This window comes from Delphinapterus leucas, chromosome 1, assembly GCF_059928025.1.
Source record: "Delphinapterus leucas isolate spDelLeu-1000000601 "Yukka" chromosome 1, BTC_Dleu_Yukka2, whole genome shotgun sequence".
Lineage (NCBI taxonomy): Eukaryota > Metazoa > Chordata > Mammalia > Artiodactyla > Monodontidae > Delphinapterus > Delphinapterus leucas.
The window spans coordinates 81,704,841-81,729,514 of NC_143129.1; the positions used below are offsets into that span (position 1 = coordinate 81,704,841).

A 24,674-nucleotide genomic window follows, 5' to 3' on the forward strand; every position below is an offset into this window, starting at 1 on the left:
GAGGCCTGGCCTGAGGGCAGTGGTGGTGACTGACGGCAGAAAGGAGCAGATGGATGTGAGACACATGGTGGACACAGAGTTGAAACTCCCAGCCCTAAACGCTCCTCCTTGTTCCAACATATGATTTCCAAAACTCTTACATATCTGTTGTTTTGCCCAGAGCTGTCATTTCTCTCGATATCATGTGACCTTTATGAAGCTCAACTTCGCATGTAGATGAACAACATACCGTATAAAGATAATTACACCCTTGAGGCTCTGCTTTTTAAGACAGTCTCCAGACAGTGACTCAGGGTCAGTACCTAGAATGCTCCTGTGAGTTGTGCCTCTCCGAGGGCATAGGGCAGCTGTCCTGGGAAAGCACTAATTCAGTGGCCTGTGCTTCCAGTGATACGGCAGCACCTTAAGATCAGCTAAACAGAGCCGCTTATCAGAAATCTAGCATCTATTAAGTGCCTATGATGGCCTAACATTCTTTTTTTTTTTAATTGAAGTATAGTTGATTTGCAATATTATGTTAGTTTCAGGTGTATAGCAAAATGATTCAGGTATACACACACACACGCACACACACATATTCTTTTTCAGATTCTTTTCCATTATAGGTTTATACAAGATATTGACTACACTTCCCTGTGCTATACAGTAAATCCTTGTTGTTTATTTTATTATTATTTTTTTTTAATTAATTTATTTTATTATTTAGCTGCATTGGGTCCTCATTGCTGCGTGCGGGCTTTCTTTTAGTTGCAGCGAGCAGGGGCTACTCTTCACTGCGGTGTGTGGGCTTCTCAATGCGGTGGCTTCTCTTGCTGCAGAGCATGGGCTCTAGGTGCATGGGCTTCAGTAGTTGTGGCACGGGGGCTCAGTAGTTGTGGCAGGCAGGCTCTAGAGCACAGGCTCAGTAGTTGTGGCACGTGGGCTTAGTTGCTTCCGCGGCATGTGGGATCTTCCCGGACCAGGGCTCGAACATGTATCCCCTGCATTGGCAGGTGGATTTTTTTTTTTTTTTTTTTTTTTTTTTGCGGTACGTGGGCCTCTCACTGTTGTGGCCTCTCCTGTTGCGGAGCACAGGCTCCGGACGCGCAGGCTCAGTGGCCATGGCTCACGGGCCCAGCCGCTCCACAGCATGTGGGATCTTCCCAGACCAGGGCACGAACCTGTGTCCCCTGCATCGGCAGGCGGACTCTCAACCACTGCACCACCAGGAAGCCCAGCAGGCGGATTCTTAACCACTGCACCACCAGGGAAACCCCTGTTTATTTTATGTATGGTAGTGTGTATCTGTTAATCCCATACTCCTAATTTATTGCCCCCTTCCCCTTTGGTAATCATAAATTTGTTTTCTGTGTCTGTGAGTCTGTTTCTGTTTTGTGAAAAAGTTCATTTGTATTAGTTTTTTAGATTCCACATAGAAGTGATACCACATAATATTTGTCTTTCAGACTGACTTCATTTAGTATGATGATCTCTAGGTCCATCCCTGTTGCTGCAGATGGCATTATTTCATTCTTTTTTGTGGCTGAGTAATATTCCAGTGTGTGTGTTTGTGTGTGTGTGTGTGTGTGTGTATACATACATACACACATACACACCACATCGTAAATAATGCTGCAGTGAACATTGAGGTGCATGTATCTTTTCTTTTTATTTATTTATTTATTTTTGGCTGCGTTGGGCCTTCGTTGCTGAGCGTGGGCTTTCTCTAGTTGCTGCAAGCGAGGGCTACTCTTCGTTGCGGTGCATGGGCTTCTCACTGCGGTGGCTTCTCTTGTTGTGGATCATGGGGTCTAGGCATGTGAGTTTAAGTAGTTGTGGCTCACCACCTCTAGAGCTCAGGCTCAGTAGTTGTGGCGCATGGGCTTATTTGCTCCGCGGCATGTGGGATCTTCCCGGACTAGGGCTTGAACCCCTGTCCCCTGCATTGGCAGGCAGATTCTTAACCACTGCACAACCAGGGAAGTCCAGTGCATGTATCTTTTCTAATTAGAGTTTTTGTCTTTTCCAGATACAGCCCAGGAGGGGGATTGCTGGATCATATGATAACTCTAATTTTAGGGGGTTTTTTTTATAGTTTTATTTTATTTTATTATTTACTTATTTTTGGCTGTGTTGGGTCTTCTTTGCTGCACACGGGCTTTCTCTAGTTGTGGCGAGTGGGGGCTGCTCTTCGCTGCGGTGCACGTGCTTCTCATTGTGGTGGCTTCTCTTTGTTGTGGAACACGGCCTCTAGGGTGTGCGGGCTTCAGTAGTTGTGGCACACAGGCTCAGTAGTTGTGGCGTGCAGGGTCAGGAGTTGTGGCGCACGGGCGTAGTTGCTCTGTGGCATGTGGGATCTTCCTGGACCAGGGATTGAACCCGTATCCCCTGCTTTGGCAGGCAGATTCTTAACCACTGTGCCACCAGGGAAGTCCTAATTTTAGTTTTTTAAGGAGCCTCCATACTGTTTTCCATAGTGGCTCCACCAGTTTACATTCCCTTTTCTCCACACCCTCTCCAGCATTTATTATTTGTAGACTTTTTGATGATGGCCATTCTGACTGGTATGAGGTGTTACCTCATTTTGGTTTTGATTTGCATTTCTCTAATAATTAGCAGTGTTGAGCATCTTTTCACAGGCCTGTTTGGCCTGACATTCTTATGTTGAAACCAGATGAAAATGCTGTTAGACAGGTGTTTCCTCAGGAGGGAAATAAGGGTCAGGGAACTTTCAGAACCTGTGCTCCTTCCACCCTGCCAGCCTTACAGATAAAGCCAGCAGAGGCTTTGCATTTGAGGACTGAGGGAAACGTCATTATTTATAAGGAATCTGGTTGCAAGCTTTAGACTGTCCCTAAAGAGTCAGCATTTGGAACCCAGGGCCCAGAAAGCCTGGAGCCTGAACCCTTGGGTTGAGTAAGTGGAGGCAGAGAAGCAGGTGCTAGTCAGGCCTCTGGGCTTTTCCTTAGGAGACTAATATATTTGGAAGATGGGAGTCCATCCTTTAAAAGGGGGAGAGGGGGACAGGCAGCTGGTAAACCTTTCATAACTCAAAAAAGAGTAGATGTAGTCAAGTAATGAATGGACTCATCCACTGGAGAGAAGTGGCAGCAGTGAAGGGGGCCCCAAGCTGGAAGCAGTTGAAGGTCTCCTTAACTGCTTCAGAATGCGTCCCCCGTAGCTTTGCGGCTGGAGCTAACTCCACTTAAGGAGAGAGAGAAACTGCCTCTCACTGGCCTGGGACCTTGGACAAGTAAGTCAGTTTTCCTCTCAGGGCCTCTGTTTTCTCACCTCTCACCTGTAAAATGAGAGGCTGGACTAGGACATCTAGAACTCTCTGGCTTTCAAGATTGTGTGTGTTGCTAAATTTGTCATGCTTTCTCAGAGGGGGAAGGACTCAGGTGGGACTGGGTTCTCCCTCTGTCCCGTCTTTTGGCCAGTCAGACCAACCCCAGAGAAGGTGGCTTCAGACCGTGAGCTCTTAGCCTAACAAAGCCTCTGTTGACACTGAGGAGGTCCGTTATGGGCCAGGCCTCACATGCTTTGCATGTTAATTGTTCCCCTTTCGACTGGCCATTCATGTGGGAATCACAGAGACCTAGGATTTATCTGCCTTTAACTGCTCTTCCAGCAGCTAGCCTGTAGGAATTGCCTCCTGAGAATTTTTTTACATAAGTGGTTTTACCAGATAGTTAAAACTGAAGCCCCAGACTATTTCACATTTAAACTTCACTCAGCCTGGGATCTCTGCTCCCTTCCGGTGGTGTGGGGCTTCTGATCTGCAATGGGCCGATAGGAATTACAAACAGAACACAGGTAATTTTAGGTTGTGACTGGAGGCCTCCCCCTAAGCCAAGTGCTTGGCCTCTGTAAAGGCTGGTTGGAGGGCACAGTCCTTCTTTCCTAGCTTCCCAGTTCTCTGCTAGATTGGGATTGGCTTGGGTGCTTAGAATCACAGTCACTGGGAAATTTGGATAATCTTAACCTATTTGATTAAGCTGTTAATGATAGCGAATGAGACCCCACAGCCTTTGTTAGCAGTTTACTTTTCTGATTTCCTTTCTTCTCACTGCTAGCTTTGGCTTCTAGAAGGTTGGACCCAGAGTTATAGGCAGCAGGAAACATGGCAGGGCCCTTGCCTGGTGTCATGTGGCCAGTGTGTTGCAGCTTGAAGCTCCCACCTCAGTGGGACTTACTACTGCCTCTTCCTCTCCTCTGCCCCCTCCTCAGACACAATGGGAATATCCTGTTGGACGCAGAAGGCCACATCATCCACATCGACTTTGGCTTCATCCTGTCCAGCTCACCCCGAAACCTGGGCTTTGAGACATCAGCCTTTAAGCTGACCACAGAGTTTGTAGACGTGAGTCAGGAAGGAGAGGTGTCTCACTGTGTTCTTTCTGTTGTGGGATGGGGAGCTGATGGGCTCCCCCCAAATGGGGACAAACAGAACAGAAATGGCAATAAGTCAGGGTGAGGTTGGATGTCCTGGGAGGCTTCCTGCTTGATAAGAGTTGGGGAAGTAACGGAGTTTGGCACGTTTGCCCAAGGGAGGAAGTTCTGACACTGAGCCCCTTTGCGCACACAGCTCTCTCCTCTCCTCCCAGGTGATGGGCGGCCTGGATGGCGACATGTTCAACTACTACAAGATGCTGATGCTGCAGGGGCTGATTGCTGCTCGGAAACACATGGATAAGGTGGTGCAGATCGTGGAGATCATGCAGCAAGGTGGGGCTGGGGAGAAGCCAGGCGTTTGGCGATAGGGCGGTACCCATAGTGCCCTGCGAGTCCCACTTACGTTGGGGCCCTGGGGCATGGAACCTCCAGAAAGTTGATTACACCTCAAGACTCGGGGCGGGGCCTCCCAGAGGGTTTCTGGCTCTGATCCGGTGCCCTGTTTCACCTTTGGCACATTCCTCCTGATTCCTGACAGAGCTAGTCCTGGGGGTGGGAGGGCGAGGCAGCAGAAACTACCTCCTAGGTGCATTCAGGGAAAGAACAGTCCCATCTTCAGCCTCCTGGTCCCTTCTCATCTCCCCACCCCTTGTTTAACTTTCATCACTCGGCTTTTCACCAACTCAGGTGTTTGCAGTCATTGGCCTTTGACCTCTGATTGCCCTCTCCTCAGACCTCTTCCCTGTCCCGACACTCAGCCCTTCTGCTCTGAGCCGAGACGGGTTCCTCTCTCATCTTTATCTACTTTCACTGCTGTTTCCTCACGGCCTTGCCATCTAGTCTTTTGTCCAGGATCCCTGGGCCCTCGTCCCCATTCCCTCAAGGCTGTGGTGTCCACCCGGTCTGAGCTGCCAGTATCCTCCTCCCCACCCCTGCCCCCACCCCACAGGCTGTCGCTGTTGCTCAGGAGCATCCCCGTCTGGCCCCGTGATGACGGTGGCCCAGGTCATCTGTGAGTGTCAGTCGTAGCATAGGCAGAGGCCTGCAAGCAGATAAGTGCCCAGTTCAGGGCCCATTCCCTAGACGCTTCCCAGCCTTCCCTCTGGGTCCTAAGGCTGCTCCCTCCGCCCTTATTGGGGGAGATGTGTTGACCCCCTACTCTCGTGCCCTCACCTAGAGGGGCTTAGGATTGTGGGATAAAGAAGGGCTCAAGAAGGGCCTCCTGCCAATTCTCCCTTCTCTGCCCAAGCAGAACTGCATCCACACTGTCAGGGATCTCTCTGAGGTGGGAGGGAAGGGGCACCTTAGATAGCCCGGCTCTGCACTGGCTGTGGCGGCTGTTAGCACTGCCGCTCCCTCGTTTCCATCCGTGACCCTCTTCCCTTGCTGCTGCCCCCAGGTTCTCAGCTTCCTTGCTTCCATGGCTCCAGTACCATCCGCAACCTCAAGGAGAGGTTCCACATGAGCATGACTGAGGAGCAGCTCCAGCTGCTGGTGGAGCAGATGGTGGATGGCAGCATGCGGTCTATCACCACCAAACTCTACGATGGCTTCCAGTACCTCACCAACGGCATCATGTGACATCCTCCTTCTCAGGCCCCGGAGCAGTGGGGGATTCAGGGGACCCTCCCTGAGAAGGCCCTTGTCAGAGAAACCCTAAACCAGGAAGCCCCACCCACCCAGCCATCCACCAAGGGAAATGGAAGGCAAGAAATACAGAGGATCATGTGGTAACTGTAGAGCTTGCCGGGGGGTTGGGAGAACCAGCCGTGGGGTCCAGACTTGCTGGGGCTTCCCTACCACCCCCCACCAGCTGTGTCAGTATTACCACCTGACAGACTCCAGGGCTCAATGCTCTCCAGAGAACAGAAGTGATAAATGTGAGGGACACTGGGGCCTTTCTTCTCCTCACTAGGGTTCGAGAGGTTCTTTCCGCAGGCCATCCTCTTAATGTGTCCTGGGTCCCAGGAAGGAGAAAAGAGTAGGTTCTTGGTACTAAGGACTTGATCCTGTGGTTGGCCTTTGGCCATGCTGCTGCCCAACTCTGTCACCTCCCAGGGACTGACCCCTAGCCCGAGCTCCCCTTGGTAGGTGGGCTTTGGCATAGGGTCCTGCACTTGCTGAGGTTCCCCATCCCAGGAGTGAGGAAGGGAATAATCACAGCCCCTCCAGTCTGAGGGTATTGGCCTAGCCGTGGGGAATTCCTTGCCCTTATCCTTTCCCCACACCCAGGGAAATAGCTCTCAATTTTTATTTTTTATTTTTAATTTTTGTTTGAAATAAAGTCCTTAGTTAGCCATCTGTGTCATTTCTGAGTTGTATTTTTTTTCAGGGGTAGGGAGTGAACAGATGCCTCAGTGTCCAGGATACAAAAGGCACCACACAGAACGAAGTGGAGGAAGATTGCTTTTTCCCTGCCTGTCTCAGTCAATACCACTTCCCTGAAGAAGGGCCTTCCCAGCTTTGTCACTCACCCCCTCCCAGACACGTCCACATTGTCTAAGTCACATAAAAAGAGGAGCTTGAATGGGGATTAAACCACGAGCAGTTTTAATGGTCTGGTTTTCTCCTTCCCATTTCCCCCACTGTTGTTAGTATTATTATTACTACAAGAATAAAGGATTCCTGAGAGCCTGTCCCCTCCTCTCCCTGGGACCCCCCCCCCCAGACAGGACTCGTCTCCACCAACCTCCCCCCACCCCCCCCGGATTTCTGGGGGAAAAAAAAAAAAAAGATAAGTGAAAGGCACTGCAGGGGTGGAGGGCTTGAGTGCCAGGGAGTCTCAGGGGGGCACTAGGGCAAGGCCAGGGCTGCCATCTGTGCCCACAGGGGTTGAGGAGAGTGCCCCTGACCACCCCAGCATTGGGCCTTCCCGTCCTCCCACCCCCCCGTCCCACATGGGGGGGCTGCAGCAAGAAAATAATTAGTGTTGGGCTCAGAAAGAAGGAATGGAGGCCCCACTCTACTAGGACCCAAGGGCCAAACCCAAGGCAGGAACCTCAAATAACTACCATTCTCAAAAGCTTGTCCTTGGGGGTTAGCGGGAGAGGAGTTGAACAAAACATGAATTCTAATGGCACTCCCCAGCCCAGGGACCAGGCAGCAGCAGTGACCCAGGCTCCCAAGGAAGAGGGAGGGGGCTAGTGAGTCCAGGCCTGGGCCCTAGTTGTCCCCACTGCCCCCTTGCCGAGCCCTGATGAACGCCATGCCGTGTGTGCGGAAATGGGTCTTGAGGTTGAGAGGGCTGTCGCAGCTCTTGCCACAGACCTTACATGTCAGTGGGCCTCCAGAAGCTGGCAAGGGTGAATCTCCCCCCTCTGGGTCAGACCTGGAAGGAGGGGCAGTTTCTTCCTCCCCATCCCCCAGGCCCAGGGCACTGGCACTCCCCACACCCCGTTTCTTCTTGTGGCTGATGAAACGGTGCCGGCTCAGGGAGCCAGGCGAGGCGAAACACAAGCCGCAGTCGAGGCACTGCTGGGCACCGCCATCCACCCTCAACCCCGCCATGAGGCTCTGCTCCGCTGAGCTGCTGCTCCGGTAGCGCAGGGGGCCGTGGCCTCCCGCCCCGGGGCCGCCCCTGGGGGACTTGGCTGGAGGTGTCGTGCTGTCAGGCTCCTCACTGCAAGAGTCAGAGGACTGGCGGCGTTTCCGTCCCGGCCCCTGGAGAAGAGAGTGAAGAAACTGGGCCTCCCGTCACCCCCCACCGTCCCTGGCACCCCTGCCCAGCTTCCTGAGGCCTCAGCTATAACCGCGCAGGCTCCTGCTCCCACAGCCCTCATGCAGCAGGGTGGGCCTCTGCCTACCTGGGCTCTGGCACCAGGGCCCCGAGCCAGGGCGTTCCCCCGGCCAGGGGACTGGGCCCCGAGCGGCAAGCCATGCCGGACCTGGACGTGTTTCTCCAGGATCAGGCGGCTGCTGAAGGTGCGCTTTCCCTCTGTGCAATACCTAAAGGGGAGAGCGGGCGGGGTGGGCTCCAGCGGCACAGCCCAAAGACCAAGGCTCGTGGCTTGAGCAGAGGGAGGCCTCAACCGTCAGTCCACTCAGACCTAAGAGGCAGGTGGGAAGGTACTTTGGGGAACCAGGGTTGGGGGCACCCTGCCGGACAGAAAAGAGGAAGGGGGCCAGGGGGTAAGGGTTACCTGCATGGGTAAACTCGCTTGATACCCTCGTGATTGACCCTGACGTGGCGCCTCAGGCTGGGGGCGGAGCAGAAGGAGCGCTCACACAGGCGGCAGGGAAACTTCTTCACTGACTAGGAGAGCAGGGGTTGGGGGTCTCAGCCAGGCTCCATGCAGCACCCCATCTCCACTGCCACACAGGTCAATCCCAATGCTGCCCCTCCAGCCCATCTTGCTCCCCAGGGGCACCCCACTCACCTTGCCATGCTCCTTCTTCATGTGACCCACATACTCATCACGCTCAGGGAACCAGGAGTGACAAAGGCCACAGGTCCAGCCTCCAGGGCCCCCACCCCCGCCCTTGACGCCTTTGCTCCCCAGTTCTCGCCGGGGCCGTTTGGTTGGGCGAGGGGGCTCAGGGGAGCTGGGCAGTTCTTCCTCTTCCGAGGATGAAGAAGACTCCTCAGTAGGGGCAGCTGCTCCTCCCCGAGACACAGCCAGCTCCTCAGGCTCAGTCTTGGGGGTCAGAAGGGCACCCCCGGCCGCTTTCCCAGGAGTCTCCTCCCCCGAGCGCCCAGACTGATGTGTGTTCTGTGAGAGGGAGACAAGGGGGGATGGCTGGTGTGGGGGAGGACCTGGCTTTGCCAGAGTCCTGGCTCCTCCCCTGCTCCCACTTCCGGAGGGGTCCCCGGTCAACACAGCTGGGCAACCCCGCCTCCATCCCTCGACCCCTGTACCTTGAGATGTTCCAGCATGGTCCTTTTTTGGGCAAAAAGCAGAGGACAAGATGGGCACTTAAAGACGCTGACACGCTGGGGCAGCAAGTGCTGGTCGAAGTGCGAGGAGAGGAGGGGTTTGTGAGTGAAGACTGTGTCACACATGGCGCACTTGTAGATCATCCTGGGCGGGTGGAGAAGACAGTGCAGACGTCCTGCCCCATCGAGGCCCAGCCCCCTCCACCCGCCCCTCCTCACGCTCCCTCCCCAGGTCTCACTTGGCCTGCTGCGTGTGGAAGCTAGGATGCTGGGTGTAGAGGTGGGCGTGGGCGCTGGGTGCAGACTTGAAGGCCATGGGGCAGATGGGGCACTTGTGGAAAACCTCGCAGTGTGACGTCTGGATGTGGGACTTGATGGAGTTCACACCCCCAAACACCACTGCACAGCTGGGGCACCTGGGGGAGTAAGTAGGAGGCACCGTGGTGAGCTGCGGGCATCTCCACGGCCACCTCCAACCCCACACTCATTCACGGGGGCTGGGTGGACTCTAAGGAGTTAATCAGTGGTGGAACCCGGGCAACTGGAGGACGGAGGGAGCTGCAGCACCCAGTTCCCCAAGGGAGGCCTGCGGGGCAGAGAGGCAGAGCTGATGCTCCGGAGGGGGCCCCGCCTGCTCCCTCTCCGTGGGGAACGAAGGGAAGGCAGAGAGCGCCCTGGCTGCGTTTGCTAACACACCGGGGCTGAGTGATTCAACAGGAGAGATGGGGCTCACCTCTGTGAGGCCATCTGAAAGGCTGGTCCCAGGAGCCACGAGACCACCAAGTACAGGAGGAAAAGCGTTGAGGGACTATGGGGAGGAGAGATGGGAGGCACCTGTATCCTACGCGGCGAGAGAAATGCAGACAGGCCTCCCGGAGGTGGGTCTGAAAATTGGCTTGGAGAAAGTTGCCTCCACACTCAGGGCAGACGTGGGGAGGTCGGTTCTTATGCATGCGCTGGTGGGCGCTGAAGCTGCAGCGATTGGGGAGCATCATGGGGCAAGTTGGGCACACCTGTCGGAGTTAAAACCAGGTGAGTCTGTGAGGAGTGGCCTGTCCCCCATTCCTTCTCCTAACCAAGCCCCCACACCTTCCTAGATCCTGTCCCCATGGCATCTGGCTGTCCCCGTCCCAGGGAGGGGCTGGGAAAAGTAACTCACGTTGCTGGTGGCGCCAGGGGCGGGGGGCCCGAGCTGCTGGAAGTGGGCAGCCATGCCGGCCTTGTCCCGGCACTGCTCCTTGCACTCCAGGCAGCGGAAGCAGGTGTAAGCAGAGGCGGCCGGGGCGGCAGGCGGCTCGGCTGAGAGTGGCAGCACAGGGGCCTCAGCGGCAACTGCAGTAACGGCGGAGGAGGTGACGGCCCCGTCACCCTTGCCCAAGGCAGGCAAGGCTGGAGGTCCGAGGGCAGGTGGGACAGCCAGCAGGGGCGTGATGTCCGGCTGCCCCACCATCTGGTCCAGGGCCACCGGCCTCATGACCAGGTGCGAGCACTGCATGACGAGCCCCTTGTCCTTGTGCTCACGGGCATGCAGCAGCAGGCTGCACTTGTTGAAGAAGACTAGGCGGCGGGCACAGTGGTTGCAGGTGACCTCGATGCGCATGCTCCGGCGGTCATAGTGTCGCGCCAGGCTCTTCTCCAACGAGAAGGCGTCCCCACACTCGAGGCAGCGGTAGCCCGTGGGCGGCAGGGCCAGCCCGGCCTCAGCCGGTGGACTCAGGTTTGGCCGGTAGGCAGGCAGCAGGTTCTTGCTGTTGAGGATCTTGTTGAAGGCCTCCACCAGGCTGGACTGGGTCCGTGAGATCACCGTGCCACCCCCTGCCCCCGGCCCGGTGGCCGGCTTAGAGGGCTGCACCATCACCACCGAAGCACCGTTCACCTTCTGCCCCCCGGCCCCCAGCCCTGCCCTCCCCTCAGCCTTGGGCAGCGCTTGGGGCACCAGACCCAGCACATTCTTAGCCATCGTCTTAGGGCTGGGGGCAGTGCCTCCAGGCAGAACCACGGCTTTGCGGGCCACACTGGCTGCCATCAGCATGGCAGTGCTTGCGTTCTGGATGGTAGCCACGGGCAGCACAGTGCCCTTTAGCCTTGTGCCATCACCCAGCTGGACACTCACCACCTTTGGACCCTCAGGGGTCGGGGTTGCGGGGGACAGCTTGAGGAGGCTAGCCTCTGCCAGGAAGCCCCCTTCAGGCAAGGGGGCAGGGGGATCAGGGTCTGAGGGGACCCGGGTTACAGTCCTTGTGATATTCCCGCAGGACGTTTTAATGGTCTTAATCCGTACCTTGAGGGGCCTAGAGGAGCTGGAGGAGGCAGGGGAGTCATTGCTGTCCTCATCTGCAGCCTCGGCTCCACTAGAGGGACTCTGGGGACTTCCTGGGGGAGACTTGTCCACTGGTCCCTCATCCTCTTCTTCCTTTAGGGGCTGACAGCTGGGCACTTTAGGGGAGGCAAGAGGGCTCTGGTGCCCTGGAGACTTCTTGAAAAAGGACACCCCTGCACCCCGGGAAGGGGAGACACTGGCAGGGACAACCGTGGCCTCAGGGCTAGAGCCTGAGCCTGGGAGGCTCTGGGGATGAAGAGGGCTGCAGCTTTCCTGCTTCAAGGCCCCCAGCAGTGGGGGAGAACCAGGAGGCAGCAGGGCTGGGCCATTCTCCCCGGCCAGCTCAAAGGGAGAGGAGAAAGGAGGTGGGGTCATGGCCCCTTCCCGAGGTGGGGAGGGCGCAGAGGGAGGAAGGGGATCAGGGTGCTCCCCTGGCTCAGGCCCAAAATGAGCAAAGAGGTCCAGGGGAGCTTTGCCTTCCATGGATTTTTCTTTCCAGGTACCCCCACTGGGAGGAGCTGGAGAGTGCGGGGTTCCTGGAAGGGATGGCTCAGGGCCCCCAAAACCATTTTGCATCAGACGAGGTCCCACAGACCCTTCCTTAGTCACTCCCCCAGCCCGGGCCCCTTCCCCTCCTGAACTCCCAGCCAGGGACTCCGACTGCTCAGGACACACAGTGTTCTTGACGATGACGCTGACTGCTGAGACGTCTGGCGGTGGCATGCCATGGTCAGAGGCCTGGGCGGGCAAGCCAGGGCCATCCCCGGCAGCTGCTGCTGTTGCTTCTCCAGATTCACCTCCTATAATGGGTTCTGGCTTCCCTGGGCCTCCTGGCCCCTCATTTTCTTCTGGCCCAGAGTGTATGGCTTCATTTGCATCAATGTCGGGGATGTCAAAGGCAGCAAGGAGGTCATCAAAATCAGGGGTCTTCATGTCCCCCATGGCAACAGGTCCCAGACCTGAGGAAAACAGGAAAAAGAGAGACAAACTGAGACCTCTGGAAGCAGGAACGCTGGACCTCCTCCCTCAAGACCTCCAAATTCATCCGCTCTCAGAACCCACACACACTCTGACTTGGGTACACCTCCACCATAGTGCAAATCCTAGAGAGCTGGTGGAGGCACCTGTTTTACCAAACCCTAAAATTGAAAGGAATGTAGTATGCACTTTCCAGGGAGGACACCAAAATCCAGAGAAAGCAAAGGAAAAGAGACTTCTCAGAAATACAGATAAAAGGGACTTCCCTGGTGGTCCAGTGGTAAAGAATCCACCTTCCAACGCAGGGGACGCGGGTTTGATCCCTGGTCAGGGAACTAAGATCCCACATGCCGTGGGGGCAACTAAGCCCGCGCGCCACAAATACTGAGCTTGTACGCCTCACCTAGAGAGCCTGCAGGCCGCAAACTGCAGAGCCCACGTTTTCTGGAACCCGCGCACCACAACTACAGAGCCCACGCACCCTGGAGCCTGCGTGCCACAACTAGAGAAAAGCCCACACACTGCAACGAAAGATACATGCCTCAACGAAGATCCCACATGCCGCAACTAAGACCTGACGCAGCCAAAAATAAATAAAATAAATAATAAATAAATCTTAAAAAAAAATACAGATAAGAGATAAGGGAGTAGAGACGGAGGGAGTTTAGTGAGCATCTTAGTTGAAACCACTTCAACCCCTCCTGTGCCCAGCACAGGATCAATTAATCAATACTACTATTAAGGAGGAGGATGTACATGATGCTCTAAGTTTAAGGGCTCATTCATGGCAGCATGGGATCCATTCATATTCTTCATGGATCTTCTGGGGGTCCACAGAGATCTGAAGGGCCATGTGTACAAAGGGGCATGTGACTTAAGACAAGATGTAAGAATTGATTCTAGTTCCAGCCTTATCAATGGCCTACTGTACAAGCAAGTTACTCTACCGCCTTACTTTTGCTGTCTGAAAGAGCGGACAAGTAATCTATATATCATAGGGTTGTTCTGAGCATGATATGAATCATAAACATGAGAGCCAGAACCCAGAGTATGATTTATTATTACAGCTAGGACAACAAGGATATGCCAGGCCGAAAAGAAGCTGGGAGGGAATAAGCACTGGAAATCTAGGGCTGGGGTCAGAGACAAGAGTCAGGGGTCATGTAAGCTCAAGTCTGGGCCACTTGGGGTCATTACTGGCACCTGGAGATCTAGCTTGGTTAACAGGGCGAAGTGGGCTCAGGGAAGTTACCCAAGAGACCAAGACGGAAAGAATAAGACACAGGAACAGAAAGAGACAAAGAGAAGAAACGGGAACACCATAACAGCAGTCTGGTCACAAGGGCCCCAGCCTAGGCCTCTCCTGTCACAAACACCTGCTGCTCGCTCACCTACCTTCCCAAGAGTGCCTGGCCCCTCCTAGCCAACCCCTCCTCCTTCCCTCCCTCCCTCCTTCCCCATCTTGCTCTCTCAGGGCTGAAACTCCAGGGTATGAGCTTATCCAGCACAGCTGCCTCAACCGGGAAAAGCCAGGCCCCTCACCCCTGTCATTTCTGCTCTGAGCTCCTCACCCCAGTTTATCCCCAACTCACACTCCTCACCCTTTTCATTTTCCCTTGGCAACAGTGGCCCAGGAAGTCTCACCCAACCCCCATTTGTCCCAGTACAAAAAAAAAAAAAAAAAAGGTCCCACAAGACTTATGTGGCACTAAACCAACAAGAAGGCCAGCCTAGAGCTTGTGGGGGACCCAGGTGTGTTCCTTACCCATTTCTCCCCACAAGTGTTTCTATACCTAGGAAGAAGCAACTGAAAAAGTCTCTTTCCCTCCACATTCCCTGCCCTCAAGGCAAGCCATTTCCCAGGGCCAATTCTCTCACCCCTTTCCAGCCTTTAGACTGTAACTGGAGATAGTCCCAGCAGGTGGCAGCTGGCATTGCTGGGACCAAGATGGGGGTGGAGGGAGAGGGTACCAACTAGAGGAAGAACGAAAGGGGAGTGCTCCTCTCATCCCCCTCTACTTAATTTACAGGATCTGGGTTTAAACAAAGCCCTCCACCCCTTGCCTCTGCCCAGCTGGATCGCTAGGGCCCTCCCCTGGCCGGCTCCCTCCCGACCGCGAGAGACCAGAGCTACCTTCCGCTCCGGCCCTCAGAAAAGTGGGATGGTGGAGCACAGATCAGTGGGGACTATGAGAAAACATCTGCAAACTTGCCTCCCCCAAGCAACTCCCCCTTTGGCGTCCAAGTGACTTAGAGGTCATCGGAGAGCCAGGAGCAGACAGTAGATCAAGCAGCACAGCTCAAGGCCGAAAAGGCTTCCCCGCCCCACGGCTCAGGCCTTTCTGCGGCTGCTGCGCCCTGTCTCTTGGGCTCCAGCCCCCCTCCTTCCCTCTGTTCTTCCCCAAAAGCCAAAGGAAGGGGCCGAACAGGAAGAGGGTGAACTGGCCTGGGTCGGGTGGGGGCTCCGCGTCCCTTTCCCTGGCCCGGGGCCTGCTGCGCAGAGGAGGGCGAGGGGCCGGGGGCGATTAGGCTGCCGCCAAGCTGGGCAACGGCCGGAATTAAGCCCCTGCCATCTGCCGAGGACCGGCGCGGGGAGCATGTCCAGGGTTGCGGAAAGGGGGCGGGGTGTACATGGGAGAAGCCAGAGGGGAAACTGAGGCGCGCCGCGCTTTTCTAGCTCTCACCAGCGTGCTAAGGGAAGCACGGGCCTTGGCCAGGCCAGGCCCTCGGGGAGCTGCCGCGCAGCACCTCCCGGCCCAAGACTACACCGGAGCAGGGAAGGTGTGGTAAGAGAGTAGTGGGGAGGGGACAGTTTTTGCCAGACTCGCAGCTCTCCAGCCGGGGTCCGTCCCAACTCCGACCTCCTCCCCTCCCTCCCTGCGCAGCCTCCTCCCCCCGAGGGCTCCCGAGGCTCTCTCGAGACTGGGGGGGAATCGGAAGGCACGCCGCGGCCTGGGGCACGAGCCTGGGTCCCGTCCGGGCCCGGACGCTGACCCGTGCCCAGTCGGGGTGCAGGCTCCGCTCCGGCCTGGCCCAGTTCCCCCGCCCCCACCCCCGGACACGGACACCATTTTAGGTCGCGACATCCCGCAGCTTCCAGTCTCCGGGCCGCGCTTCGGACGCCTCTCGGGCTGGGGGCGCCAGGAGTTGGGGACCCCGACCCCCCCTCCACGTTTACCCTGCTAGGGGCTGTGCTTTCAACAGGCTAGGAGTTTCGCCCACGTGCCCCAAGGAATGGGGGCGACGTCTGGGCCCCGGTAGAAGCCTTCCCGGGGGGCGGCGCGGAGAGGGGGTAGTTGACCAAGTGGGGGAGGGGTGGGGGTATTTACCCGCCCCCCCAGGGGGCGGGGCCAAAGGCGGGTATTTACCCCAGGCACGCTTACTTGTTCCGCTCCCAGTGCGGGCCGAGACCCGGCGGTCTCTTCCCTGCTCCAGTCGCTGCCGCCGCCGCCGCTGCCGCCGCCGCCCTCCCCACGACCGCCGCTACTTCCTGCTTCTCTCCCGTTCAGCCTCCCCCTCCCTCAGCTCCCTTCGCGTTCCAGGTCTGGGCTGCCCGCTTTCGCACTCGCCATTGGCCAATACCCCCGTCGTTCAGTACTGCGCCCCGCCCAGCTCCGTACTGGGTTGGTCTTAAGTACTGCCGCTCGGAAACAGCTAGGCACAGGCTTCCCAGCCTCATTGGGCAAGAAGCCTAGTCCTTCTGGAGAAGCTTCTTCCCATTGGTTGCGCCGGGGCCCACTGCCCCATCTGTGCATCTCAAAAATGATTGGCCTCCGCCACTGTCGTTTAAAAAGAAGCCAGTCTGATTCCCTGCTTTCCTACAGAAGGAGGTGACTATCCCAGGTGTGTCTCCGCCCCCTCACTCCCTATTGGCCGCGATCCCTGAAGCCTGCAGTTCACTTATGCAAATTTAGAGAACTCTCTGCTTCTATTTGTTGGGCAGGTTGAGGAGAACCGCGTTGGCCCCGAGTGGAGCCCGGATGTGTTGATCCATTTGCGGTGTTTTCTCAAGCTAAACCCCAATGTCAGTCATGCCGTGCAGCAGTCACAGAATGGGACGTCACCGAAAGCACCACGTCATCTGGTTGACCATTTCCTCGTGGTTTTCCCACTGTCTAAATCGTCATATAATCTGAATGGATGGGGTCCTCGCACAGGTTAGCTGCTAGGCGATGGCGTCACCCACTGCTCCTCCCTCTGCAGGAGGGCTTGTAGCGGGGGCGGGGTTTGGAGTGTGGAAGGCACCGGCACCTGAAGCCTGGGACGGGCTTGCAGACCGGAAGTAGGGAAGAGGTGACGTTAGCGTGCTGGCGTGGCCTGGGCTATTTCCAGAGGGATCTTAAAGCGGCATTGTGGAACGCTTCCTAAGCACGGGGATGGGGGAGGGGAAACCCGCCCCGTGTCCATTACCCATTTAAGAGTTCTCCTTTCCCCGCCCCCAGCACGGGGGTAGGGGGTGGAGTCGAGGCCGGTTTTCCCGCGCTTTGTTGCCCCGCCCCCTGGAGGCGGGGGAAGGGGAGGGAATGCTAGGAAATTGAGTTACCTTGATACTCTAATCCGCAAGCGCTTGCAGAGTTCGTCTGCAAATCCATCGTGCCAGCTCTCGCACACCCTAGCCGGCCGGCAAGCCTGCACATCCTGCCTTGCACACAGCCGCTGACAACCTGGATGTTGTTATTAAGGTGGTTCTGTTACCCTGTCCAGGACCCCTGGACCCCGGACACTCTGGCGCGCCCTGAGAGTTTACGTGGGTAATAGCGACTGTATTGAGGTGTGAATCAGAACCTCTGGATGGGAATGTTGGGGCCACCACTTATCACATGGTTCCATCGGGCAAGTCGTTCAACCTCCCCGAACCAGTTTTTTCATGGATACAATTGGGATCATAATGCCCACCAGACATGATTGTGAGGATTTCAAGCGTTTAGAATGTAAAAGTGCTTTGTAAAGCGATGGGCAAATGGGATTAGTGCCCCCCTTTCCGGCGCCGTCTTTCTCAAGGTTGCCTGCAATTGCTCCAACTCAGGGCGCCTCGTCCACCTCTAAACAGCTAACTAGAATCGCATACTGGATGTAGCCAACCGGCATTCCATTCTCATCTCCTTCTCTGAGTCTTCCTGTATGGAGCCATAATTACTACTCATATACACGCACTATGTGTGGGACCTATTATGAGAATTTATGTATTTATGTATGAGAATTTATGTATAGTAACTCATTTAATCGTTACCAAAACCCTGTGAGGGAAGTGCTATTATTAGCTCCATTTTACTGAGCAGGAAACTGGCACAGACAGGTTCGGTTAGGTCACTTGCCCAAGGTCGAAGGCAGTGGAGTTGAAATTCTTAAGAGTGCAGACAGCTAAACACTTTTTCACATATTCCCTTGCCAGGAGGGTTCTGGATAGGTTTGTTCTTCAATTAGATACACTAATTGTATTTAAGAAATATTTTAGTTCAACTAATACTTCTTGAGCACCGTCTATAAGACACTGTTGTGGGCACTGGGGATATAGCAGTGAACAGAACAGACAAGAATCCCTGTCCTTATGATACATACATTATGGACAAGACCATAAATATGATAAGTGAAAAATATACAGAACCATGTAAGAAATTGCCCAGGAGAAAAATAAAGCAGGGCTATCAAGCCATGAAAAGACATGGAAGAACTTTAAATGCACATTGCTAAGTGAAAGAAGCTAATCTGACAGGGCTATATACTGTATGATTCCAACTATGTGACATTCTGGAAAAGGCAAAACTATGGAAACAATAAAAAGATCAGTAGTTGCTAAGGTTTTGGGTGGAGCGAGGGATGAATGGGTGGAGTATAGGGGATTTTTAGTGTAGTAAAACTATTCTTGGGACTTCCCTGGTGGTGCAGTGGTTAAGAATCCACCTGCCAATGCAGGGTACACGGGTTCCATCCCTGGTCCAGGAAGATACCACATGCCACGGAGCAACTAAGCCCACGTGCCACAACTACTGGGCCCGCGCACCTAGAGCCCGTGGTCCACAACAAGAGTAACCACTGCAATGAGAAGCCCGCGCACCGCAATGAAGAGTAGCCCCCGCTCATAACTAGAAAAAGCGTGCAGCAGCAAAAACCCAAGGCAACCAAAAATAAATTAATTAAAAAAAAAAACTATTCTTTATGACACTGTAATAGTTGTTACATGACATTATACATTTGTCAAAAGCCCTAACGTAAGATATGGACTTTAGTTAATAATATACCAATATTGATTCATTAATTGTAACAAAAGTACCACTAATACAAGATGTTAATAACAGGAGAAACTAGGGGAAAGGAAGCATATGGAAACTCTCTGTAATTTCTGCTCAACTTTTCTATAACCTAAAACTGCTCTAAGAAATAAAGCCTATTAATTTTTTTTAACTGTGATAAAGCAAAGCAGGGAAGGAGGACAAGACATGTGAGGAGGGGTGCAAGTTTAGATAGGGTAGACAGTGAAGGCCTTTCTGAGAAGGTGGCATTTAAGTAAAGGCTGAAAAGTTGTGAATGAGCCATGCAGGTATCTGGAACAAGAACATACCAGGAAGAGGGAACAACTACAAGGTTTTGAGGTGGGAGCATTTTCCAAAGAGGTAAGGGGGTGGGAGGAGTGGATCAGATCATGGGATGCTTTGGGGGTTAATGGAAGGACTTTGGCTTTCTCTCAAAGTGAGATGGGAAGGTGACAAATAACATGGTGGCCTGACTTACCTTTTTTTTTTTTTTTTAAATAAATAAATTTATTTATTTATTTTTGGCTGTGTTGGGTCTTCGTTGCTTTGCATGGGCTCTCTCTAGTTGTGGCGAGTGGGGGCTACTCTTCATTGCGGTGCGGTGCGTGGGCTTCTCATTGCAGTGGCCTCTCCTGTTGCAGAGCACGGGCTCTAGGCATGTGGGCTCAGCAGTTGTGTCACGCAGGCTCAGTAGTTGTGGCTCGCGGGCTCCAGAGCGCAGGCTCAGTAGTTGCGTCACAAGGGCTTAGTTGCTCCGTGGCATGTGGGATCTTCCTGGACCACGGATGGAACCCATGTTGTGTCCCCTGCATTGGCAGGCGGATTCTTAACCACTGCGCCACCAGGGAAGTCTCCTCACTTACCTTTTAAAAGGGTAGGATGTGGCGTACAAGAAAAAGAAACTCAAAAATTTGAGGAAGTAGGAGAATGATGTTACCATTTCCTCAGCTGGGAAGACTGCAGGAGAAGCAGGTTCTGGGGTAAGTTCAGCAGCTCAACATATATATATATTCATATATATATATATATATATATATACTTGAGAAATATAAATTTGAGTGTCATCAGTTTTAGGAAGTATTTAAAATCTGGGTCTTTACACTAACAATGAAATATCAGAAAGAGAAAGTTAAAAAAAATCCCTTTTAAAGTCACATCAAAAAAATAAAAATAGGGCTTCCCTGGTGGCGCAGTGGTTGAGAGTCCGCCTGCTGATGCAGGGGACACGGGTTCGTGCCCCGGTCCGGGAGGATCCCACATGCCGTGGAGCGGCTGGGCCCATGAGCCATGGCCGCTAAGCCTGCGCATCCGGAGCCTGTGCTCCGCAACGGGAGAAGCCACAACAGCGAAAGGCCGCGTACCGCAAAAAAAAATAAAAATAAAAATAAAATACTTAAGAATAAACGTTACCAAGGAGGTGAAAGACTTATATGCTGAGAACCATAAAACATTAATAAAGGAAACTGAAGATGATTCAGAGAAATGGAAAGATATCCCATGCTCTTGATTGGAATAATTAATATTGTTAAAATGGTCATACTACCCAAAGCAATCTACAGATTTAATGCGATCCCTATCAAATTAAGCATGACATTTTTCACAGAACTAGAACAAACAATCCTAAAATGTATATGGAACCATAAAAGATCCAGAATTGCCAAAGCAATCCTGAGGAAAAAGAAAAGAGCTGGAGGCATAACCCTCCCAGATTTCAGACAATACTACAAAATTACAGTAATCAAAACAGCATGGTATTGGCACAAAAACAGACATATATATCAAAGGAACAGAATAGAGAGCCCAGCAATAAACCCACATACCTACGGTCAATTAATCTTCCACAAAGGAGGCAAGAGTATACAATATGCAACACCACCTTCTCTTCAGCAAGTGGTGTTGGGAAAGCTGGACAGCTGCATGTATATCAGTGAAGTTAGAACACACCCTCACACCATACACAAAAATAAACTCAAAATGGCTTAAAGACTTAAATATAAGACATGACACCATAAAAATCCTAGAAGAGAACAGAGGCAAAACATTCTCTGTCATAAATCTTACCAGTGTTTTCTTAGGTCAGTCTCCTAAGGCAGTAGAAATAAAAGCAAAAATAAACAAATGGGACCTAATCAAACGTATAAGCTTTTGCACAGCAAAGGAAACCATAAACAAAATGAAAAGACAACCTACAGACTGGGAGAAAATATTCGCAAATGATGCAACTGACAAGCGTTTAATTTCCAAAATATACAAATAGCTCATACAACTCAATAACAAAAAAACAAACAACCCAATCCAAAAAATGGACGGAAGACCTAAATAGACATTTCTCCAAAGAAAACATACAGATGGCCAACAGGCACTTGAAAAGATGCTCAACATTGCTAATTACAGAAATGCAAATCAAAGCTATAATGAGGTACCACCTCACACTGGTCAGAATAGCTGTCACTAAAAAGTCTACAGGGACTTCCCTGGTGGCGCAGTGGATAAGATTCCACGCTCCCAATGCAGGGGGCCTGGGTTCGATCCCTGGTCAGGGAACTAGATCCCACATGCATGTCGCAACTAAGAATTCGCATGCCACAACTAAGGAGCCTGCCTGCCACAACGAAGGAGCCCATGTGCTGCAACTAAGGAGCCGGCGATTCATGACTAAGACCTGGCACAACCAAAATAAATAAATAAATAAATAAAATTTTTTTAAATGTTTACAAATAACAAATGGAGAGGGTGCAAAAAAAAGGGAACCCTCCTACACTGTTGGTCGGAATGTAAATTGGTGCAGCCACTATGGAAAACAGTATGGAGGTTCCTCAAAAATCTAAAAATAGAGTTGCCATATGATCCAGCAATCTCACTTCCAGACATATATCCAGACAAAACTATAATTTGAAAAGATACATGCACTCCAGGGTTCATAGCAGCACTATTTAAAATAGCCAAGATATGGAAGTAACCTAAATGTCCATCGAGAGATAAATGGATAGAGAAGATGTGATATTAAAAAAACGAAGATGTGGTATATATATATATATATATATATATATATATATATATATATATATATATAAAATGAAATAATGCCATTTGCAGCAACCCGGATGGACCTAGAGATTATCATACTAAGTGAAGTGCCAAAAAGAGAAAGACAAATACCATATGATATCACTTACATGCGGAATCTAAAATATGATAGAAATGAACTTATTTACAAAACAGAAACAGACTCACAGACATAGAAAACAACGTTATGGTTACCAAAGGGGAAAGGGAGTGGGGGAGGGATAAATCCGAAGTTTGGGATTAGAAGATACAAACTATTATATACAAAGTAGATAAACAACAAGAATTTACTGTATAGCACAAGGAACCATATTCAGTATCCTGTAGTAAACCATAATGGAAAAGAATATGACAAAGAATATATATATAATATAAATACTATATATATAGTATATATATATATAACTGAAGCACTTTGCTTCAGTTATATTCAGAATATAACAAAGAATATATATATAGTATAAATATTATATATATAGTATATATATATATATATATATATATATATATATAACTGAAGCACTTTGCTGCACACCAGAAACTAACATAACATTGTAAATCAACCATACTTTAATAAAAAAATAAAATAAAATCTGGGTCAGAGTGGATGAGATTACCAAGGGAATGTAGAGAAAAAGTCCAAGGACTGAGCCATGAGGAACTCTAAAGTTTAAAGGTCAGGGAGGTGAACAGAATCAGTAAAGGAGACTGAGAAAGATCAAAGAGGAAGGAGGGAACCAGGAGAGGATTGTGTCCTTGAAGTCAAATAAAGAATGTTTCAAGGAGGAGGAAAGAATAATGACCTGTCAGATGCCACTAGAAGATCAAATAAGGTGAAGCCTGAGAACTGACCAATGAATTAAGCCAAATGGAGGTCATGGGTGATCATGATAAAAACAGATTAGGTGGATTGAGGGCAACAAAAACTTGCCTGTAGTGGGTTCAAAAGAATGGAGTAGGGCTTCCCTGGTGGCGCAGTGGTTGAGAGTCCGCCTGCCGATGCAGGGGACACAGGTTCGTGACCCGGTCCGGGAAGATCCCACATGCCGCGGAGCGGCTGGGCCCGTGAGCCATGGCCGCTGAGCCTGCGCGTCCGGAGCCTGTGCTCCCCAATGGGAGAAGCCACAACAGTGAGAGGCCCGCGTACCGCAAAAAAAACAGGAGAATTATTTGAAAATCTGTTTAAGGAAGGGTGTATCCCTGGTCCACACAGCAATTTGCCTGCTCCTTCTCCACCATAGCAGAAACCTGGAAGTTTATGCTCCAGAGAGGGCAGGAGTATTATTCTAAAAACAGGAGGACTGAAAGAACATTTACCTCCTATATTCTGAGAACCCCAGCCCTTTCCCCCAGCTCAGTACCCAGAACACTAGCAATCAGAACTATAGTCTCCAACTAGGAGACTGGAATAGGTTTGCTTTGGAGAATCTGATCTAATGATACTTACACTGGGGGTTTCCCCAGGAAAAGACCTGGCCAGGTCATCCTACAGAGAACCTTACAGCTAACAGTTCCCCAAAAAGGCTCAAAAATATTGTCTCCCACACACCCTGAGAAAGTAAAACGTACCTGTGACTGAGACAGTGCAATTCTGGCCTGCCATTCATCAAGCTGGGATAATAGACGCAGAAAGCCAGTAATGTTAAAAAGAAACACTATTTTTCCCAAGCTATGTAGCAGTAAAATTCATAACGACCCCTTTCTGTGACTACTGCTTTCTTACTCACTGAAAAAATTGTTCTCTAAAATCATAAACTATAAGAAACATTGCTCTTTGAAAGGATATCAGTAAGAATGAATCATTCTTCTTTTGCCTGAAGGATCCAAGTCACATTGAGACAGAGAAGCAGCCTTGATTTACAGCCCAGGTGCAGAGCTTTAAACAAGGGATTTCTGGACACAGTATTCTACATCAATGTTTACTTCATAATCCAGACCTGATATTAACCTATTTACTTTGAACCTCTAAGAACTCTGCTTCATTTAAATTTCACCTAAGCTTCACCCTTGCCCCCAATCCTGCAGCACACATATCTTTTCCACTGTTTCATGAGATCTCATATTTCGCTCGGTCTGTGATCTCGCTCACTGCCACAGGCCAATAAGCCCATCCTGGCCGTTAGCTGGTTGGGCTAGAACAACTCTCTCAAAGAAAACTGGAGGCTTTGGTCCACCAAAGCAAGAGTAAACCAAGAAGGAAGTCCAGTGGAATATGGGAAATAGGATGCAACACAGAGAAGAAGCCAGGAGAATCCCCAGCACGAGATCACAGGCGAGGTCACAGGGGAAAGGGCAAAGAGGCCAGAGAGGCTCCAGCAAAGAATCCCCAGGATGAGAGTGAAGGGGAATCACAGGAGAAAGTAAGATTAACTGATGCTTTCAGAGGAGATCTAGGCAGTTGGAGAAGAGTTTGGGGTCAATTAGTAATAGCTACAGAACAAAAAGCATTTCAAGGAAGAGAAAGTATCATATTGACTCATCTATGAATATCATTTGCATATTCAAAATAATGTAAATTGTGAATAGTCTTTAACCAAAATTGTTACATAATTATATGGGGAAAATGGGGGAGGGAGGAGGAGGATTGAAACAGCTGAGTCTTTATCTTCCACTTTAGAAATCAGTGCATAATACTATTAAGTAAAAAATCAAGTAGTCACTATATGTTATATAGAGACATGATAAGAGATAATTAATAAAATAGCAGGTACAAGATTTGAAGGTGGTTGCTTCTAGGTAGGAGGAAATGGGGAGTGTGGGCCAGGAGGTGTTGTTTACAGGTATTATAACTGTTTAACTCCAAATTATGTGC

General features: G+C 51.6%; 2 protein-coding genes across 14 annotated transcripts in view; one reads left to right on the top strand and one right to left on the bottom strand.

Moving 5' to 3' along the window:
• The window catches only part of PI4KB (phosphatidylinositol 4-kinase beta), a 28,673-nt gene extending 21,998 nt beyond the window's left edge, over positions 1-6,675 (top strand). For 9 of the 10 annotated variants that reach the window (XM_022564149.3, XM_089915626.1, XM_022564146.3 and 6 more), the window contains 3 exons: positions 4,210-4,342; positions 4,587-4,707; positions 5,774-6,675. In XM_022564149.3, the coding sequence (XP_022419857.1) occupies positions 4,210-4,342; positions 4,587-4,707; positions 5,774-5,955 (436 nt within the window). In that variant the 3' untranslated portion in view covers positions 5,956-6,675. Of the gene's footprint in view, positions 1-4,209; positions 4,343-4,567; positions 4,708-5,773 lie in introns of all 10 variants that reach the window. The other variant, XM_089915676.1, reaches the window with a different exon arrangement.
• Positions 6,676-7,059: 384 nt separating this feature from the next.
• ZNF687 (zinc finger protein 687) lies at positions 7,060-16,085 on the bottom strand. 4 transcript variants are annotated; one of them, XM_022564144.2, is made up of 9 exons: positions 15,914-16,085; positions 10,407-12,526; positions 10,082-10,260; positions 9,487-9,663; positions 9,230-9,392; positions 8,751-9,083; positions 8,514-8,626; positions 8,178-8,319; positions 7,060-8,034 (listed from the first exon to the last, which is right to left on the bottom strand). In XM_022564144.2, exons 2-9 carry the CDS (start codon positions 12,507-12,509, stop codon positions 7,537-7,539), a joined length of 3,708 nt encoding a protein of 1,235 aa, XP_022419852.1. In that variant the 5' UTR covers positions 12,510-12,526; positions 15,914-16,085; the 3' UTR covers positions 7,060-7,536. The 4 variants fall into 4 exon arrangements, with proteins under 4 accessions (XP_022419852.1, XP_022419851.1, XP_089771738.1 ...); XM_022564143.2 differs by having other exon boundaries at positions 15,929-16,084; XM_089915612.1 differs by lacking the exon at positions 15,914-16,085 and adding an exon at positions 15,724-15,861.
• Positions 16,086-24,674: the final 8,589 nt, after the last annotated feature.

Coding starts and splice junctions, on each gene's coding strand:
- ZNF687 (XM_022564144.2), bottom strand. CDS start 12,509: ATGGGGGACATGAAGACCCCTGATTTTGATGACCTCCTTGCTGCCTTT. Junction 9,084..9,229: donor CCATGCTGGAACATCTCAAG/GTACAGGGGTCG, acceptor TCCCTCTCACAG/AACACACATCAGTCTGGGCG. Junction 8,320..8,513: donor AAGCGAGTTTACCCATGCAG/GTAACCCTTACC, acceptor TCTCCCCTTTAG/GTATTGCACAGAGGGAAAGC.